Source organism: Galeopterus variegatus, unplaced genomic scaffold (genome assembly GCF_000696425.1).
Source record: "Galeopterus variegatus unplaced genomic scaffold, G_variegatus-3.0.2 Scaffold4858, whole genome shotgun sequence".
Classification (NCBI taxonomy): Eukaryota; Metazoa; Chordata; class Mammalia; order Dermoptera; family Cynocephalidae; genus Galeopterus; species Galeopterus variegatus.
Window position 1 is genome coordinate 116,602 of NW_007730969.1, and position 20,839 is coordinate 137,440.

General features: G+C 37.6%; 1 protein-coding gene across 1 annotated transcript in view; it reads left to right on the plus strand.

Moving 5' to 3' along the window:
• Positions 1-1,300: 1,300 nt before the first annotated feature.
• LOC103603899 (endoplasmic reticulum resident protein 44-like) overlaps positions 1,301-20,839 on the plus strand; it is a gene marked incomplete at its 3' end in the record, with an annotated part of 45,878 nt that continues 26,339 nt past the window's right edge. The window contains exon 1 of the mRNA XM_008588473.1: positions 1,301-1,556. Within this exon, the coding sequence (XP_008586695.1) occupies positions 1,500-1,556 (57 nt within the window). The remainder of the gene's footprint in view (positions 1,557-20,839) is intronic.

Consider the following 20,839-nt stretch of genomic DNA (forward strand, 5'->3'; position numbering starts at 1 on the left):
AGTCGTAGGAGTCAGGAGACCTAAGTAAGAGTATTGGCTCTGTCACTATCTAATTTTGTCATGCTGGAAAGCCATTGTTTAGGGTTCTTTTTAGCACAAGTGTATTTTTTTGTGCTTTTTTTTTTATAAATCATTTTTTTATAGACGAAAATCAAAACCACTTTGTCAAAGTGCTATAAAAGGCAAAGGTATCATCATCCTTAACTAATTATAGAACAAGCCACAGTAATAAAAAAATAGTTATAACTGTACAGAACTAGTGGTGCAGTAGTCACATGCAAAGGAAGAGTAATTCTGATTAGGACTAAAGGGTTACTTGTTCGGGAAGATCTCAGAGATGGTGACATTTGAGATGGCATTCCAGAAAGAGAAGGGTGTAAGGCCATTCCAGGCAGCAGGACAGCTGGAGCCAAGGCAGGGAATAGGGAGAACCACAAAAATGCACAGTGCCTCCTTAATACTTAGTAGTGGTTGTCAGGCTATCCTTTGCGGAGCGTGGACCAGGCTGGGTGTTTGCAAGAAGATGCTGGAGAGCTACCTGGGGCCCGTCTAAGATTCTCGATTGCTTGGCTAAGGAATTTCGTAATTATCCTGTAGGAATGATCCACGCCTTAGTAGAATTCACTCTCGCACAGAGATTTTCAATTTACAACGTGCTTTCTCATCCCTTACCATATCTACTCCTTATACGAGCCCTCAGAGACATAGGGATAAGTCACTGATTTATTCAACTGAGGCCCTGAGAGGTGGTTCCAACTTTATCATGCAGGAATTAGTACAGAAAGAAGAGGTAGCAGGCTAGGAGGCCAGTGATGGAAGCTCAGGCCACAGGCCGGGACAGGAGGGCCGTGAGTCGACGGCAGGGGCCAGGGTCGCGCAGACTGACCGATCCGAGCTTCCCAAGCCAGGCCCCCTCCTACTCACCCTCGCCTCCTCCAGGACTGACGTCCCGGGGGCGGCTCCAGGAGGCACGACCCCCACCGGGGCGCCCCTCCCGCCAGGCTAGGACCCTACACCCCGCAGGGTAAGATCCTGCAGCGCTGATGTTTAGCAGAACCCCTCAGGAGGCCGCCCGAGGCGCTCGACCGCACAGCCTTCTGGGAATTGTAGTTCCTAATCCGCGGAAACGCAGACACCGCTCTCCGCCCTTTCCATCCCACAGGGCCCCGCGCGCAGGTACTTGGAGGACCTGGGCCGAGAGCCTATTGGGAAAAGGAGTTCAAGATGACCGATGGCGGGCTCGGCGAGAGTGGCGCAGGACTACATTTCCCGACGAACTCCGAGGTGGGCAGGACCCGGAAGTGAGGATGTGCGAGGCCTCTCTGGAAGTTGTCCCGGGTGTTCGCGGCTGGAGCTCCGGGTCGAGAGGACGAGGTGCAGCTGCTGGGAGATTCCTCCGCTGCCTCCGGCTCCCGGAGCCCAGCCCTTTCCTAACCCAACTCAACCCAGCCCAGTCCTAGCCGCCAACGTCTGTCCCTGCCGCGGACTCCAGCGTTACCATGAATCCTGTCGTCTTCCTATCCTTACCCGACCTCAGATGCTCCCTGCTGCTCCTGGTGAGTGAGGGAATGACAGACCCTTCGACAGGCGCACGGACGGCCTCCCGCCCTCGCCGAAGGGGAACACTGCTGCCCCTGCCCCTGCTTTCCTATCTTTTCCTCTGGTGGGGAGGAATGCACCCTCCCCCGCTGTCTTCACTCGTGCCATCCTTCTGTCCGCTTCCCAAGCCCGGGGTCCCCGAGGCCTGAAAAACCACAGTCGGGAGTTGGACCTGCAAACGGGAGAATTAGTCCTGGGAGAGTGATACGTGGGAGGGTCGCGGCGGAGGAGCTCCCGCTATCCTGGGTACAGAACCCTTTCGAGGGCTCCTGGACCTGGTGGTAGCCTGAATCGGAAAGGACGGAGCGTAGACCTAGTGTTCTCTCCCACCCCCTTCGTTTGGGAAGGGTGGGAGGCCGACAGGTGCTGGGAGTGTGAATCTCACTCTAGAACAGTGATACAGTGCCCGGGTTGGCAGAGCCCTCTGTTGTGGCTTGATGCGATTGGTTGGGAACCCGGAACTGGAAACTGGTTTGGTGCCCACTGGGAGAATAAGGGGTTCCGGAGGGTGTGATTGCCTGACAGCTCAGCCTAAAGCCTCCCTTAAATTCTGTTGCAACCCACACCTACCCCACCTACTGAAGCAGATTTTTAATTCAGTGCTCCTGATTTAATAATGACCAGATCTTCTCCATATGTATACACTCATTGCTTAACTCCTAAACATGCTAAGCATCATCCAGTCTTATAAAAGAATCCTTTCCCAGTACCCCTTCTTCCAAAATACATCTTGAATGTTCAGCCTAAGCGATCTAGGTTTCAGGTCAAATTGGGACAAAAGTGAAGGACTAATTCCATATGGCAAAGTGACGTACATTTAATTGGGCTGTTATTAAAATAAATATTTGAAAATACTTTAATTGTAGTAGATTTTTAGAAAGCCATATTTAAGATGAACATTATTGAGTAAAAGCCAGTTTCTTTACAATTTAAGAAACATAATTAAGTGAATCACAGGAAGTCACATGGCTGGTTAGGGCATAACTGAGATTAGAAACAGGTTTCTTGACATGCAGTGCCTATCCCACAATATCACATTAAATTTTTAATATTTGTATTTGAAATAGTTTTCTTTCTCTTACTTTTCTTTGTGACTTACAAGCCATATTCAAAAGCCATATACAGCACTTGGACCTTTATAGGAAAAGCACTATAAAAAGCTGAATGGAATATCAAAATACTTTTGGGATCTAAAAATTGTATATAAATGTGGTAATATTAAATGATAGAAGTTCTTATTGCCACTTCTTGTAAGTATACAACAGTGAATGACTTTAATATAGAGGAAAATATTGTGTATAGTGCTTTTTTGTGTGATTTTATTATACACTGATTCTTTTTTCCTTCTAGAAATGTTGGATTAATACCATTATTAGATACCCCTTTCTACTCAAGGACACTATATACTAATCTTTTCTTTATCTATAAAATGACTTGAATTATGAGTTGTCTGCTAGAAATTACTTTTAGGTTATTAAAAAGTACAAAAAGCAAAATTCTTAAGACATTTGAAAGAAGAGTTGAGGCTGAAACATTAAATAAGAAAACTATATCAGATGCACTTTTCTCAAATGGTATGTTTGGTTGTAGAGCTAAGTTTAAGGAGAAAGAATTAGTTTTGAAATAACATGTTTGGTTGTAGAGCTAAGTTTAAGGAGAAAGAATTAGTTTTGAAATAACATACTTTTTATAGAAAACCATCAGTGCTTTTAAGTATATAAAAGAATTTTTTTTCCAAATAAAATCTAGATTTAACTAAATCTAGTTAACATTTGTTTGGTTGTAGAGCTAAGTTTAAGGAGAAAGAATTAGTTTTGAAATAACATACTTTTTATAGAAAACCATCAGTGCTTTTGAGTATATAAAAGAATTTTTTTTCCAAATAAAATCTAGATTTAACTAAATCTAGTTAACATTTTGTATATTTGTCTTTCTAAGCAAATGTAGAGGAGTAGAAACCTAGAAAACATTTTAGAGAATACCTGTAAAGATTAATGGTCTGGAAAATAAAGGCCCAGAAAAGGTTTAATAAACCAGACTTACAAGTCCAGCTAGATTCCATTTAAACAAAGTGTTTACTTAGTTTTAATAACCATATAGTTGTTAGCAAATATTTGTAAAACATCTATCCTGTCTTTGAGTTGCTTACCTCGCTGTTAATTCTGTCCTAGTGATGGAACCTGCTTACTCAGTATTCTACCTGTCTAATAATATATCCTGTATGTTCCCCAGTGTACTTTCTTCCTCCTTGTCCAACTTCCCCTTTCAGGCTTCAAGTTTATTCCTTCCCACATACAGCGGTGGAAAACCCAAGCCGTAGAAAACCCAAGTTAGCTGAGGTCATCATTTTTTCCTTAAGTGGACTGCTCTAAAAAGCCATATGTTCTCTTACTACAATAATTTTTTCACGCTCTCTATACTGCAGCCCTAAAGAATTACACCTTTTCAAAAAGTGGTGTTCATAAGGTAACAGATGAAACATAATCCTAAACTTCTGGTGGCAAGTAGCTATCTTTTCCCTGATCTCAAAAGCATTTTGGAATATATCAATCTGTGACTAAAAAGTCTTTCTGAATGGGTAACTAAACACAAAAGCTCAAAGTGATAACTTCTTTTCCTGAGTCTTCATGTATATACATATATTTAATTTGGCCTTTTCTGATTATCTTTTTATCTGAGGTAGGTTTATTCAGGATTGAAAGTGATTATTTTCCTCTGAGATTAATTATTTCTTAGCGTTTTTCTTTCTGCATTGGTATGTACAAGAGTATTGAAAAAGTGAGATAAGGGAAATAAGGCTGAATTGGAATGAAGTTGTCTTATGTGTCCTTAGTTACTTCTGTGGTTCTGAGATTTATAACTCTCCACTCCAGTTGCTTTACTGAAGATGTTTTCTCATTAATCTCTTGGTAATTATGTTTACAGATCATAAGTTGTTACTAGCCCTGATGGAGTTTGGATGTGTTGTCCCCTCCAAAATTCATGTGGAAATTTGATCTCCAATGTGGCAGTGCTGGAAACTGATTGAGTCATGGGGGCGGATCCCTCATGAATGGATTAATGCTCTCCCTGGGGGAGGGGGGATTAATGAGTGAGTTCTTGCTCTATTAGTTCCCGCGAGAGCTCTTTACTTAAAAAGACCCTGGCACCTTCTCTCTCTCTCTCTCGTTTCCTCTTACCATGTGATCTGCTTGTTCTTGACAAATGCCACTTTCTGCCATGAGTAGAAGCAGTCTGAGGCCCATGCCAGATGAAGCTGTCCCAGAATCGTAAGCCAAATAAACCTCTGTTCTTTATAAATTACCCAGTCTCAGGTATTTCTGTTATAGCAACACAAAACAGACTAAAACAAGCCTTAATTGCCCTGTGCCTCAACACTTAAGGCTTTTGCCAGCCTTGCTCCTGGTTTGTTCAGTATGTATAGGAAACAAAGAAAAGTTTGCTTAGTTTAGGAAGCTAAGTAAATTAGAGAGCTAAGTAAACATTTATTTGATTAAAATCTTTATAAATCCTTTAAAAATAAGTATGATAGAATTCAGAGGTGTCAGTTTTAACCATTAATGCCAATAATAAATACAGATTCCAGTCTTCAAGAAGAGTACTTTTAACAACATAGTTTGATTGATAACTAGGTAGTTATTTATCCTGTTGATATAACTTGTCCCGGGTCAGTGGTTTACGAAACCTAGCTACTCATTAGAATCACCTGGGGCGGTTTTAATAAAATGATGTCCAGGCCTTCTACCAGATCAGTTATGTCTGTGGGACCTGGACATTAGTTTTTAATTCCCAGGTGATTTTGTTCTGTAGTATGTCTCTCTAAAAGATAAAAATTAAAAACAAAACAAATTCAGAATACCATTATCACACCTAGAAAAATGAACAGAAATTCCTTCACATCATCAATTATCTAGTCGGTGCTTGGATTTTTCTGATTGTTTTCATTGTTATTTAAAAAAAAAAAATTGTTCAGAGTAGGGCCATATAAGGTCCATACATTTCAATAGGTTCATATGTCTCTTTTAAAACTTTTTAAATATATAGGTTCCATCTCCATCTCATCTTTTTTCCTTGCAATTTGTTTGGGAACCTGGATCCTTTGCAGAATTTTCCTCATTCTGGATATTGCCGATTGCATCCTCATGGTGGGTGGGTTTATGTTTCTCTGTTCCTTGTGTTTCCTATAAATTTGTAATTCAATTTACGTGGTCTTAACCACCAGTTTAATATATATTTTTAAGTTCATTGGTTTCATTTCTCTTTCGATTTTTAGTTTTTAAAAATTTACCTGTTATAATTTTGTAAAATCTATTGCTTCCAAAGCCAAATCTGTAAAGGAAACCATGTTTGGATATGTCTAATTTCTGTCTCATCTACTCTCTTATCTCCCTCCTAATATAGGAAAACTTTAAAAAAATTTTTTTCAATTTTATGGTTCTGCCTTTTAAAAAAATGTACACAAGCTATTGGAATTTATGTACGTATATTTCTTTCTCCCTACCCTTTGATTAAACTGTAGCATATTACTTATACTTTTTTTCACCTTTTTCTTTTTAACTTAAAAATTTATCCTAGTGATGGGGATAGAAATATTCCTTATTTCTTTTTTTTTTTTGTCCTTTTTGAGACCGGCCGTACCGCGCTCAGCCAGTGAGTGCTGTGAGCGAACCAGTCATCCCTATATAGGATCCGAACCCACGGCGGGAGCGCTGCTGCACTCCCAGCGCTGTACTCGCCACGGGCTCGGCCCTCCTTATTTCTTTTTAAACTGCTTATGCTCCACCAGGCAGGTTTACCAATCGACTGTTGTTTCCGTTCATTTGCTGTTACACATAGTTCTGCAAACAATATTCTGTGCATACATAATTTTGATAGTGTATGTTTGCTAGGGCAAAGGTAAATGTATATGTAACTTTGTAGATGTTGCTAGGTACTGGGAAATTCCTCCATATAGGAATGTCATTTCTTGATGTCACTACCAACAGCGTTTCCCTATTGCCTTAACAAAGTATGATGTCAAATGATTGGGTATTTGTCAGTCTCATAGGTGAAAAATGGTATCTCAGTGTATTTTAATTTGCATTTCTTTAATATGAGCATGACTGAGCTTTTTTTGTGTATGTAAGTCATTTACATTTCTTTTTGCATGAAATGTCTTCCTGTCTCTAGCCTACTTTTCTATAGAATTGTTGGTCTTCTATTTCTAGATGCTACACACACACACACACAGAGTTCTTATCCGTTTATATCCTTAGTTGATTCTATGATGCACCAAAGGGTGAGAGGCACTGGAAAATACTACCTTATCTAAATTCAGTAAAATGTCTTATGGGTTAAAATTGTAGAAGCCTTGGAGAAGTTGTCTAAATGCCAAAGGTATTAAAAACCTTTTCTAAACTGTATAACGATGATTTTTAATAGCTTTAGAGTAGCTCAACCTTTAGGTGCACTATAATTTACTTCATCTTTTGTTAAGACATTTAGGTTATTGTTTATTTCCAGTTTTTTGCAGTTATAAAAAAAATGTACAAAAGATATGCATGACAGTGGTGTCCACTGCAAATCTCCAAATATATCCTCAGGATACTTTTCTAGAATTACATTTCTTGGGTCATGTGGTATGTCTGCTATTTAGGATTTTTGATACATACTACCAAATTGCCCTACTGAAAAGTTGTACCAGTGTGTATTTCTACCAGTGTACGAGTATGCCCACTTCCTCACACTCTAATCAGTAGTGGGTTTTTGGTCATCTGTGCCGATTTAGCAGACCAGTGGTATCTAATTTAAATTTACATTTCTTTGATTACAACCAAAGTTGAATATGTTTTTCATATTTATCGACCATTTATATTTCTGTGTGTAAGTATATATTACTTTATCATGTTATTTGTCCTCTTTTCAAAAAATTGGTTACTCTTCTGCCAGTAATTCAAAATAAATGTACTCAAAAGATAATAGTTTAAAAACAGTGGAAGGTATTATTCCTTTGTCTTTTCTAAGTATCTATTCAAGATAGTGCATAGTGCAAAGAATGGATGTCAGGGATCTATGTGTAAGTTCCAACTCTTCCATTTACTTAACACTGTAATCTTGGCTAAATTACCTAACTAAATCTTTTAGTCTATAAGATAAGCATGCTGGATTCCTTGATTCAATGATAGTTTGTGTTGTCTATCTTGGTTTCAAAGTAGATATTTCTCTAACTCTCCTTAGTTATAGACTTTTTATTTGATCGAACAGGTCCTTTCAGAAATCTACCAGCTTTTCAGCAAATCGCAGGTATGTGTCCCACATCCTGTTATCCATTAGGGAATAGCATGCTTTGGTCACAGCTTTTCTGATATTGACCATTGCTGTGCTCTGTTTCATCTAACCAAGGAAGTGATTAAAAACAGTTAGATTTTTCATAGCATTTATTGATCTTTAACCTACCTTGATTCCATAGAGAAGAACGTTTTATGGTGCAGGCTACAGGAACTTAATCTATATCATTGGTATTATTTTTTCCTTTCCCCCTGTTATATGAATGCCTGTTGGCTATCTGCTATGAAAGAGAAAAAGATAATTGAGATGCATATAATGCCTTCAAGAAATTTATAAGTCAGTTGGGGAGAGGAGATGTATATGTAAATAATTGAAATACTAAGAGGAAAGTGATGGGTGCCCTAAGGTATTTGTAGAAGCAGGTTATAGTTCCTGCTACACAGAAGTGTGGCTGTGAGCCTACGCGTCTGCATTACCTGAGAGCTTCTTCCAGATAGCTTCACCTCAGGCCTCCTGAATCAGAACCTGCACTTTAATAGTATATCCAGGTGACTCAAATGCACATAAAAGTTTGAGAAGTACTTCTGTAGATGTTTGGAAGAAACAAATTATTGCTCAGTGGAAGAATCAGAGACATGTCTTCTTGAGGAAAAATGAATTTGAGTCTTACCTTGGAGGATTAAATTGATGCATTAATTTTTAGTCCTGAATGGAATGAAGAAAAAGGGTTAGGGTTAGAATAACTCAATAAATCTTTTATGTGAATTGAATACCTTTTTTTTTTTTCCCAAGAAGTCTTGCTGTCTGGTTTGCTGACATGGCCAGATGTCAGAATTGGCCCTAAAGAAGCTGGCACATTCTTTGGCCATCTTCCATTAGAACAGTTCATTATCAACTTAGCAAAAATAAAAATTATGGTCTTTAGAGGATGCTCATCAACATTCAGATTACCTCATTCAAAAGGGTAGAAGAAAACAATGGCGCTCTGGAGGAGTCTCTTGTATAATGCCATGGATCTCAGGCCTTGGCTACACCCTTGTAAAGATTGAAATCAAATTCTGCTTTAGGAATCCTTGGTGATATTGTGGTCAAGATCTCTGTGAACCCTGTAGCCTTGTGATTTTATCATTATGTAGAATCTTGAGCATTATATTAGATTCTAATTTTAAGTCACCTGAGTTTATAGACATGAGCATTACTAATATAATAGAGAAAAGCAATGAAAAAGAAGGAAACCATCTCAGAAAAACATACTAGTAGTATTTGAGGTTGAATATTAGAGTGTCAATAATTTTTTCATTTTTAAGATTATCACAGTCTGGTAGTGGGGCCTTTGCTAATTGGATTTAAGGGATTTTAGAAAAAAGTCTTTTGGAATCAAGAGTTTTTGACCCTGGAAAAAAGGCACTGGAGTCCTTTTTATTTCTAAAGAACTCTGCCGTTAGTGTATTGCTCTATGCAGCAGATGAGGAAGGATATAAGAACCATGAGTGGATCATGTTCAGTAATAACGACTGAAGTTATATTTGTCTAGAATTGTGTTGTAAATTTAAATTGATTAAAGTTAAATCAAACATTCCTTTCCTTAGTCACAGTAGCTACATTTCCAGTGCTCAATAGCCATAAGTGACAAGTGGCTGGTATATTGAACAGTGCAGATTATGGAACATTTCCATTATCACAGAAAGTGCCATCCACAGACCATAGATAGTGCTGGTCTAGACCCTTGCTCATGCTGTCCGTCTTCGAAACCAAGACAAAGGTGAGGTAAAGAATGAGGAAAATGCCTCAAGTACTGTCTCAAAACTTGTGAGAAACATACAAGGGTACTTCAAAAATTTGTGGAAAAATGGAATTAAAAGATTGCGGGGGCACGCCTGGGGTCCTCCTGCAGACCCAGAATTAGAAGGAGCCGACAGGATTACCCCTGGTGTTGGGACCGAGGGATCTCAGAGAAAAGTGAGCCTGCTGCCTGCCAACCCAGCCCCATGAAAGAGACAGTCAGACGCGGCAGGGGTTCTGTCAGGGCAGTTCCACTTTATTGCTGTTACACTGCAATTTGTATAAGCTAGCAAGTAGGGGCTTTCCATGAACTAACCAATCAATTAAAGTATCACGCGGGCATGCATTTTGTACTAACATGTTTTTTTTTTTTTTGTCTTTTTTACTGACCGGTAATGGGATCGCAACCCTCGGTGTCGCGCCCGTACCAGGGACCGGCAACGGGATCGCAACCCTCAGTGTTGTGCCCGCACCGCGCTCAGCCAGTGAGCAGGAGCCGGTCTCCACATGGGATCCGAACCCTCGGCGGGAGCGCCGCCGCGCTCCCAAGCAGCGCACTCTCCAGTGCGCCACCGGGCCGGCCCTGTACTAACATGTTGAGCATAGCGATCACGCAGGGTTCATGAGTGCAGCAATACCGGAGGACCAATAAAAACCTTTTGGAGCTATCTTGGGTTACACCTCCCCTACTTCCCGTGGGTACCATCTTCATCCTCCACCCATAGGCACCATGTGGCTCACAGATAATGTTTGCTCCTAAAAATGGGCCCAACAAAAGATAATGTGCATCTTTCCATGAACTTTTTAAAGACCACTTGTATATCTTACCTGTCCAAGGGATAGTGATAATCTGGAAAATGTCAGTGCTGTAATCTGATCAGTGAGCACAAATTTGACTCTTGGTTGCCTGATAGCAAATTTAGGAAGGCAGCAAGAATAATAGTTAAAATTAGAAAATAAGAGTTTAGGGCCGGCCCTGTGGCTCACTTGGGAGAGTGTGGCGCTGATAGTGCCGAGGCCGCGGGTTCAGATCCTATATGGGGATGGCTGGTGCGCTCACTGGCTGAGCGTAGTGCGGACAACACCATGCCGAAGGTTGCGATCCCCTTACCGGTCAAAGAAAAAAAAAATGAAAGAAAATAAGAGTTTGAGTGTTAGTATAGATTCTTCCAGTAGTTCATAAGGTCACTTAGGGCAAGTCACTTTTCTTCTTGAGGACTCAGTTTTCTCAACTGAATATTGAGTACGATTGAAGAGACTTTCTCCCAACTCTAATGGAATGTGACTTTGCCACATTCAAAAGATTTGAAGGCCTATAATTTGTCTCTGTAGTAAAATCCCTCTTGAGGGCTACATCTTTAAATGAAACTTTAGGGGAAATTTTATTAGATAAGAATATACCTACATTTTAGTTCGTAAAATTGTGTGTAAAAAGATGGCCTGTTGATATATTTTAAGCATTTGCCTCAGACACCAGCAGGATACCCTTGCCAGGAGCTTAATCTTCTAATTTGATAAATCCATAAATTAATTTGCATCTCTTTCTGCCTACTTCAAAATGTCTAGAAATTATATAAGCTCATGTAGACAAATATTGAATGCATGTTAAAAAGCAGTTTTCTAAGCAATTCAGGTAAACTCCAAAATGTGAATAAAGTATGATTTAGTGATGGAATGCAGATCATGAATTTGTCTACAAAACAAAATATTAAATAGAGTTGAAATATCTTGGTCCTTTGGGCTAGATACTCTCATACTTACATGCCTGCTGTTTAGCTGTTTTATTATATTTGAAGTTTGGGGAAATGCTAACTTTTAAAAATTACCACCACAGTATTGAAGTCTTATCTCTTTGCTTAAAGAACAGCTTCAAGTGTGAAATAAGTATTATGATTTAGAGTTATCCTGAGAGAAGAAATTTGGACATTTTCAGTTCCTTTGACTTTTATTGCTAGAGTTCTGGCCCAAGTACAGTAAAACATCAGCTAGCTTGTGAAAAGCTCACGCTTCTATAATGACTTCACATTCTCAAAGAGCTAAGAATAAAGAGCTATTTTATTTTTTTAGTCAAAGTGATTTCTTAGAAAACAGCTACTCAAATTGACTCATTCCTCAAACTTTCTAGATACCAGGAATTCTTACTATAAGATGGATACTGTTTCTCATAGGAAGTCTTGCAATCTGCTCACAGTTAACAAAAGTACTATAATGTTGCAAAATACTTAGTTCTTTGTTAGTTTAACCTTTGAACAGTTTTAGAGACCTTAATTTTGCTTTAGAACTATAAAGACTGTGCTATCTTTTAAAGCGTGTGTTACTTCTTGTTTCAGAAATAATGTAGTTTGTTTATTTAATTATGCCTATCTTTTGTCTTAGGGTATCTTCCAGAAGTAATTTTAAGTATTTTTTCCCTTCATGATAACTTGAAAGTATATAGACTAAAGGGAAAACTTTTAAAAGAATGTTTAATTTATATATTTAGTTAACTTGTTGAAGTGGTCAAGCTAGGAGTCATTTCCAAGTGGTAGGAATACAAATACATGTACACAATTGGGTATCTTTTCTTTTTGTATTCCAATGAACCAGTAGTCTACCACTTTACACTAGGATTAAACAAAAGCCCAACCTTACATGTTCAAAATAAACACATTGGAAATTCATTCAAATGCACAGGGGAAAAAAAAAAAAAAAACTGGAAGAATATACACTAAAATGTTATCAGTAGTTGGTTTATGTACTTCCCTTCATTATGGATTTGGGCCCAGATCTTGGATCTGGTACTTATCACCCCTGTTTTTTATTAACACCTCTATTTTCCTATTAACTATTAAGGAATAACACTGGTATTCTGTCTGACTCATAGAAATGTTACTGTATGCTACTATTAATGATTGTATGGAACAAAGTGGTAAAGTTATCACCTTTTCATATTTTTAGATCTTTGTTTCTAGTACAGTACTTTATTACAGATTAAGTGCTCAATAGTGATTTTATTAAGTACAAGGAAAGGAAGAGCTAAGGTAAGGAGGAACAGGAGTATATTAGGGGAGTTGTAGTTTGTGAGCATCACTGAGAAGGTGAACCTCCAAGTAGGTGAGAAGGTTAGTCATTTGGATTTGGTAGGAAGGATGTATGATGGGGACATTAGCCAGTGCAAGGATCCTGATGTGGGAGTGTCCCAGGCATATTCAGGGAACAGCAAGGAGGGCAGTGAGGTTGTCATACAGTGAGTTAGGTGCAGTGTATTAGAAGATTAAGTCACATAGCTAAAACACATTTTGCAAAACTGTACTTACCTTTATTATGTACGTTGTTTGTTGGTGTTTTCTTTTTCTGTTCTTTGCTTTATTTTGCTTTTTAAAAATTGCTGATCTGACTCAGTATGGTAGAGCTTCCTAACTGGTTTCTGGTAATACTTATTTCAGCCTTGGCCCAGTTGCCTCTGCTGGTAATAGCCTTGAGCTACACACTGCAGTGTGCCCCTAGTATGTTAAGTTAAAAATATTCTCTGTGTGAGACAGGAGGGGTCCTGACTTGCAGTGTGAAAAATACTGTTGTAATAACTTAAAAAGTTAAGCCAAAAGATTTCCTGACATATTTCGATGCCTGAAAGCAATATGCTTTGATGGTACCAAAAAAGCCTAATGAAGAAAAAAGTACAGACACCAGCTACTAGTAACATTTTAGTATATGTTCTTCCAATTTTTTTTCTGTGCATATTTGAATGAATTTTTAATTAGTAATGTGTTTATTTTGAACAATGTAAGCTTGGGCTTTTATTTAATCCTGGTATAGAGTGTAGGCTACTGTTTCATCGGAATACAGAAAGAAAAGATACCCAGTTGGGTACAAGTACTTGTATTCCTACCTCTTGGAAATGACTCCTAGCTTGACCACTTAACTTCAGAAAGTTATTTAACTTTTCTGAGTCTACATTTTCTCATGTGTCAGTTAGGGAAAAAGACCTCTCCTGCAAGTAAATGACAATGTGAATATGTTCATAGTGCATTGTAGGCACTTACACTCCTCTGATTTCTGCCACTAGTAGGTGCTCAATAAATGTTAGGATGAGGGAATCGGTGAATGAATGAATGATTAAATACATCTCCTTTTTTTGGAAACTTTCAAGTTCATCCAATGGTATTAAAATTGTGTGCACTGAAGTCCCCCGCTCACATGCCTAGCTTCTAGCCCCTGTGGTCTTCTGATCCTAATAATTGCATTGTCATTTTACTGACAAAAGCAGCTTGAAAATATGACTGTTCAGTGAATAAGTTATCTACCTAGCTCTGTTTTAAAACTCTACTTAATTAGTATTGTACTTAAATTCATTATATAATTATGAAAATAGTTTATGGAGGCGGTTGTGTTTTGTTGTATAGTCCACTGGTCTTAGAATTAAAAGGTACCTGGGTTTTGTTCTGCCATTAGTTTGGACAAGTCAGCTTAGCATATTTGGGTCTTATTCATTTAACAAATATTTTCATTTTTATTATGTGCCACACAGTGCAAAGTTTTCATTTTGTCATTTATAAAATAAGGTTAATATTGTTACACCTCTTGCTGTGTAACAGAGATGCAAAAAAGATTACCCAAAGCAATATGAGTGCAATGAGAAGCTCGAAGGGACTGCACCTCAGCAACTCCTCTGTTAGAAGGAGAAACTGGGTACAGCCCTGAGTCGGTTTTTGCTTCAGTTTTTATTGTAAACACAAGAAAATAACAGGAAAAAAAAAAAAAAAACAGATGGTTGATCAATCATAGTAAGAATATAAAGAAATTGGCTATGTAACAATCTTCATCCAAGCATGCACGGTTCAAAATAGTTTAAACAGTATACTATCAAAAGAGTCATAAATCTAAGCTATGTGACATGCAAAAGAAACAATAACATAATCATTAAAGTGCCTGACTTCTTGAGAAACTCAAAGAAACAGCTTAAAGCAAAATGTGGAACAACTCCCACGTACTAACTAATCTAGCAGAATGTCCTTGGAAATCTTTACTCACATATTTTCCCATCATTTAAGTTTTGTTGTATTAAGAGTTATTGCCCTCAGAACACTCCCTGTTTTGCCTCATTTCTGTTGTTCACATTAAAGGCTTTAGTCCTGTGTGAGTTTCCTTCTCACAAAATCTTCCAATGGACCCATTATAGTAACAGTCAGTGTATAAAATCCCTTACCTAAACAGTGATTAGAATTGATTCAGTGGGCTCTTGCCCCTTAGCTGTGGGTTCTTGCCTGCTATCTGAGGACTTTTGTCTCATACATGCATTACCTAAAACCCTATACTAAAAATCAGCTGAGAATCAACATATACTTGATTAGAATTGATTTGGTGGGCTCTTGCCCCCTAGCTGTAAGCTCTTGCCTCCTATCCAAAGACTTTTGTCCCATACATGAATTATCTAAAACCCCTATCTAATAATCAACTGAGAATCAAGATTTCTAACCCTCTACATTTCCCCCCTTTTAATTATTAAAAAGAATCAGAAGAAATCAAGGAATTGGAGTCAACGGTGGAAACAAAGATGTTTTGATGAAGAAGAGTCAGCATTACTTCAGCTCGACGAGTCTGTTGGAACATGGAACATAATAGTTTAGTCACTATAAAAAAAAAACATAAAACACATAAGATACTAATTCCAGCAATAATCCAAATTTTTATGTTTAAACCAGAAAACCTGTTGGTCGGGTTAAGCCAATGAGCCAAATCATTTAAATGATCAATAATAATTTGTTGAGCTTCTTCTTGAAGCTGTGTTATTTGTTGTTGAAGTTGAATTTTTAAGTTTTGAATATCTCCATGTAAGTCAGAATGAAAGGCTCCATGCAACATTTTTTGTACATCCTCCCAAGAGGTGGAAGAATTAAAGGGAAGGGAAGTGACACACATGGAGCTATATCCTACATCACAATTAAGCTGGTTTCGCGTCCAGAGAGCTTGTTGGTGTTCACCAATCCAAGATACAGCTGCCTCTAAGGCATCTAATCTTTGTAGAGTTTCTTGGTCAATTTTAGTTTGAGACAAAAGCTCAGAAGTTACATTTTGAAAATAATCATTTATTGTCTATGCTGTTTGAATAGAATGAGTTAAAGAATGGCAGTTGTTGCCCTGGCAGCAATAGCTGTGGCTACAATTATAGAAGCAATGAGAATACCCTGAAACCTCTTAGGGTGAGTTCATTCAAGAGCAGAAGTGACTTGTTCTAAAACTGAATTTCCCATCCATTATCTTGTAAGGTTAACAGGTAACCAAGCTTCAGCTCTTTGTTTTAGTATGAAAACATATGACATATTAAGAGTAGTAATATTAAAGTGAGTGATGCAAAGAGTGAACCAAGTAAAATTAGCCGGAAGGGTAATATTAAATTCTGAAGTAGAGGAAAAAGAGGAATTTGTAGATAATATAACAAATATATAAGGACAAGTAGTACAAATCATAACTGAATTGACTTGGTCTTGAGCTATCTAATGTAATTTATTATTGGTAATTTGAAATTGTCCTTGTCTCACTATGTGAGGGAAGAATGGGACAGCAAAGCACCAAATTGTCTTTTTAAGAAGGGAATAATAAGAATCATATTTTAATCTTAAAATTGGATCAGCTAAACCTGGATTCCATTTATAAAGGGATCTGGAATAATTAAAGGAAGAGTGTAATTTCAAGTAGAGTTGGAGTGAAGTACTAATAAATTTTGTGGTCCCCAGTTTTCTAATGTTGTCATTAATTAATGTTTTTTAAGTGAAATTGATAGAATGACAAGAAACCCAATCCAGATCTCTGCCATCTTCTATGGAAATCCAGGATTGGGAACAGATAGGAATGTTAGGCTTAGGATGATCTTTCCCATGTCGAAAAACTCCTGGAACTCCAGCGGTAGAAATAAACTGCTGATGTTTTAATGTTAAAAGTCAATCTGGATTTTTTATTATATAATTCATATACTACTGAGGAGAGAAATGAATACATAAATTATTATTTGTCCAATTGGGTGTAATATAAATGGATAATTTGTTGGTGAGGAAATACCAATCACAGGCAAGTTTATGCCATCCTGTATTGTATCCTAATTTATAGCAGGATTGTCCACATTCTTTAAGAGGACCTAAAGGAGGAAGTCAGTCCCGTATAAGCAGTATCATTGGAAGAAAAAGGAGGCTAATGATCCTCCTAGGTCAATAAATCAAAAACAGGAGGGTTTATTGTATGTGTCCAATAAACACGAGTACTTACAATTGGAGAAAAAAACATGAGAAAGCTTAACAATATTAATGTTACCTTACATCTTGTTGAATTAATAGTTATGTGAGAAAGCCTGGCCAGAAACAGGTTTTCCGGCATCTTTGGAGTTTTGGTGGCATTTAGCCCGCATGGTGTCACATGATATGGGCAAACGGCCTTTGTTGGTATCCAAATGGAGCCGTTAGGAGAAAGAACAGAAAACCCTCTTCCCCATGTTAACAATTTAACAGGCCTTAACCATTTTGGCTCTTGTAGTGGATGATGATATAAAACCAATGGTTTAGGTCTTTTTTTCAGTGGAAGTTACAAAAAAAAGGATCATTTCTACATTGAACTAATTTTTGTTAATTGTTTTTAAACATTTTAAAATAAAAGGATCATTTCAATAATGAACCGATGCATCTTAAATTACTTGTAAAGTACCAATTACATAAGCACAATCAGCCACTATATCGATTGGTTGATGAGGAAAATGTTGTGGAGCTGCAATAGCCGCTGTTAGTTCAGCTCGTTGTGTGCAACTATGATGAAGGGTAAGGAAATGTTTCCAAGAACCCTGTTCATGTCAGTTAACAGATCCTTTACCTGACTTTTCAGAATCATCTATAAATATAGTTAAAGCATCAGGAATAGGAACAGGTGCCAACTCCTACATTTGGAAGAAAGTGGCATATTAGCCCAGTAGGGATATGTGAGGTTTTTAGGACAGTGGAATGAATAGGTTCCCCTGGAGTAATTAATATGACCAAGAAGTTTTTGTAAATCATTAAGGATTTTTATTGAGTTTTAATAGATAAAGCCTGTTGTAGTTTTTTTTTTTTTTCTTTTCCCTTTTAAGAGGCCATTGCTTCACCCAAATGGGGTCCATCTATCTATCTATTGTAATTTGAGTGGTGGGAGAGTGGCAGTGGCCATTAAAATAAATTTGGAGGGCAAGTGCCTATGTAAACATCCCATTGTGTAAGTAAATATTTTACCCATAAAGTAATAGAGAGATCCAGTATGAAAGGCACAATAATGGCAGTTTGTCTTTTAGGTCCTATACATTTTAAAGAATATTTATTTTGGCATGGGGTTTGTGTTCTTCCCAAACCAGATGCAATCATGAAAGAGGAACAAGTTTTCCAGAAGGTAATCCAATCTTTGGAAGCAATTATAGTAATATCTGTTCCTGAATCAATTAAACCTGTTATTGTTTTTTGATTTATGGTGAGAGTGAGGAGGGGTCGTCCATCATTTATCTTTGTTATTTATCTTTGTAACCCAGTAAGTTTCAGTACTATTAAAACCTTTTGTTTTTTTCTTTATTTATATGTTCAGGGGTAATAAATAGTAATGATATTAATTGAGCAATATGAATTTCTATGAAGATGACATGATATCCTAACCTAGTAACCATAATTTTAATCTGTCTAGTATAATCTGAATCAATAAGTTTTGGTATTATTTGAATACTCTGACTAGAATAATTAGATCTTTTTAAAATAAGTCCTGCTGAACCATTAGGCAAAGGCCCCCATATTTTTGCAGAAACAATTTTTGTATTTATCTAGGCTTATCTAAAATTAAATCCTCTATTATGGATAAATTGAGTCCTTTACTTTTTTGTGATTTCTAAAGCAGTTGATAACAAAAAGTAGCAACATTCCAGTTGCACCTGCATGACTTTAGTGAAAGTTTATCCTCTGGGAATTGGCCAAGCACCCGAAGCATAATCTGTTCACCAAAATAATTGATAGATATGCTTAACTTATCTGGAGACAGCGTCTCTCAAGAACTCGAGCCATTCTTCCCTTTAAGTCAAGCATGACGTTTTTGGTGGTACCTAATACAACTTCCCCAGGGCGGGCCAGGCCCTAAGGAATCTGTATGTACACCAGTCATCCAAAAGGTTATTAAATAATTAGTCATTGCAGGCAGTAAAGTAAAGATCTCTGAGGACCTCAACTTTATTTCCCTTATAGGGGACTACTGTAAACAGTTTGTTATGGAGGTTTGGTGAATATGGTCAGACACTCTTCCTTTACAGGAAGGGATGTCCTATGGTGGGGTGGCTGACAGTATGCAATGACGAGTTTCCAGTTGAATATTATCTACTTGTCTAGAGATAGCATCTTGAAATCTATTAACAAAATCTATGTAAAGTTTAGTAGGCCTTTGTCCAATAGTGGCAAAAGAGCCAGTAGAGGTATTTGTTTTTGGAATTTTATTTTATGCTTATACAGTAGCATGGGTTGTTTAATCAAGCACTTGTTGAGGAAGTAAGGCCTGTGACCAAGGGGACATAAAGTCATGTTCCCCGAACAACATATCTATGGCAATTTGAATATTGTTTTGTATAGCATGGGTTGTTTAATCAAGCACTTGTTGAGGAAGTAAGGCCTGTGACTGAGGGGACATAAAGTCATGTTCCCCGAACAACATATCTATGGCAATTTGAATATTGTTTTGTATATTTATTAAAGTTGTTATATTAATAGTCTGTCGATATTTTTGTGACCAAACAGTATATTGAGCAGTTAGGACAGGTTTTTTTTTTTTTAAGTGTTTTCCAATCCCAGGGAGTCATATTGTAACCATTAGCTATAGATTTTAAAAATTCTTTAATTAAAGTACTGTGGAAACCATTTTTTATTACGTTCTTTTTAAATTTTTTAAATAAGGAAAAGGGAAGATTTTCATAAGTAGGATTAGGTCCAATTCTTATAACAGGAAAAGCATGACAAGTGTCAACTCCTATATAATATAATTTGTATTTCAGCTTCAGAGTTGTTCTGATAATGAAAAGAGATAATATATGTGTTTGTAAACTGCAAATGTAAGTTATTGTTAGTTTAAAATAGTTGTGCATGCTTCAAATATATGTTTCTTACTTGGATTCTTTCTCTAGAAGTTTAAGTGTACAATGTACATCCCTTTCAGGGAGAGTTGATGTGTTATGGAAGTAGGTTTAGGATCTGGATTTCCACGATATCTGACAGTACTAGAAGATAGAGTGACTTTGAAGCTAGAAAGACCTGCTTCATTCCTGGCTCTACCTCTTACTTTCTTTCTTTGTTTCGTTCTTTCTTTCATTTATTTATCTTTGCAAATGAGTATACAGACTATTACCAATTTCTCCTAATCCTTCTCCCTCTTTCCCTTTCCCACCTCTCATGGCCTCAGTTCTGTTCTGTTCTTCTGAAAGTTTAAGGAATTATTGTGATTGTTGTATATTTCTTTCCTCCATTTTTTTTTTTTTTCTTCTTCACCTCCCACTTATGAGTGAGGACATGCAGTATTTCTCTTTCTGTACCTGGCTTATTTCATGTAACAAAATTTTCTCTTAAGTTCATCCATGTTGCTGCAAATGGCAGAATTTCAGTCCTTTTTATGGAGAATAGTATTCCATTGTGTATATATACCACATTTTCCTTATCCAGTTGTCCATTAATGGACATTTAGGTTTATTCCAACTCTTAGCTATGGTAAATAGAGCTGTAGTAAACATGGAAGTGCAGGTATCCCTTGGACGTGATGATTTCCATTCCTTTTGGGTATACACTCACCAGCGGGATTGCTGGATCGTATGGCAGTTCTATCTGTAGTTGTTTGAAGACCTGCCATACTGTTTTCCAATATGGTTACACTAATTTACAGTCCTACCAACAGAGTAGGAGGGTTTCCCTTTCTCCACATCCTTGCCAGCATTTGTTGTTCTCTCTCTTTTTGATACTGCAGTCTAACTGGCTTGAGATGACATTTCAAGGTGGTTTTGATTTGCATTTCCCTGATGCTGAGTGATGTTGAACATTTTTCATGTGTCTGTTGGTCATTTGTATATCTTCCTCTGAGAAATAGCTGTTCATCTCCTTGGCCCATTTTTTTTTTTTCCTTTTTGTCTTTTTTCATGACCGGCAACGGATCGCAACTCTCAGTGTCGCGCCCGTACCGGACCGGGACC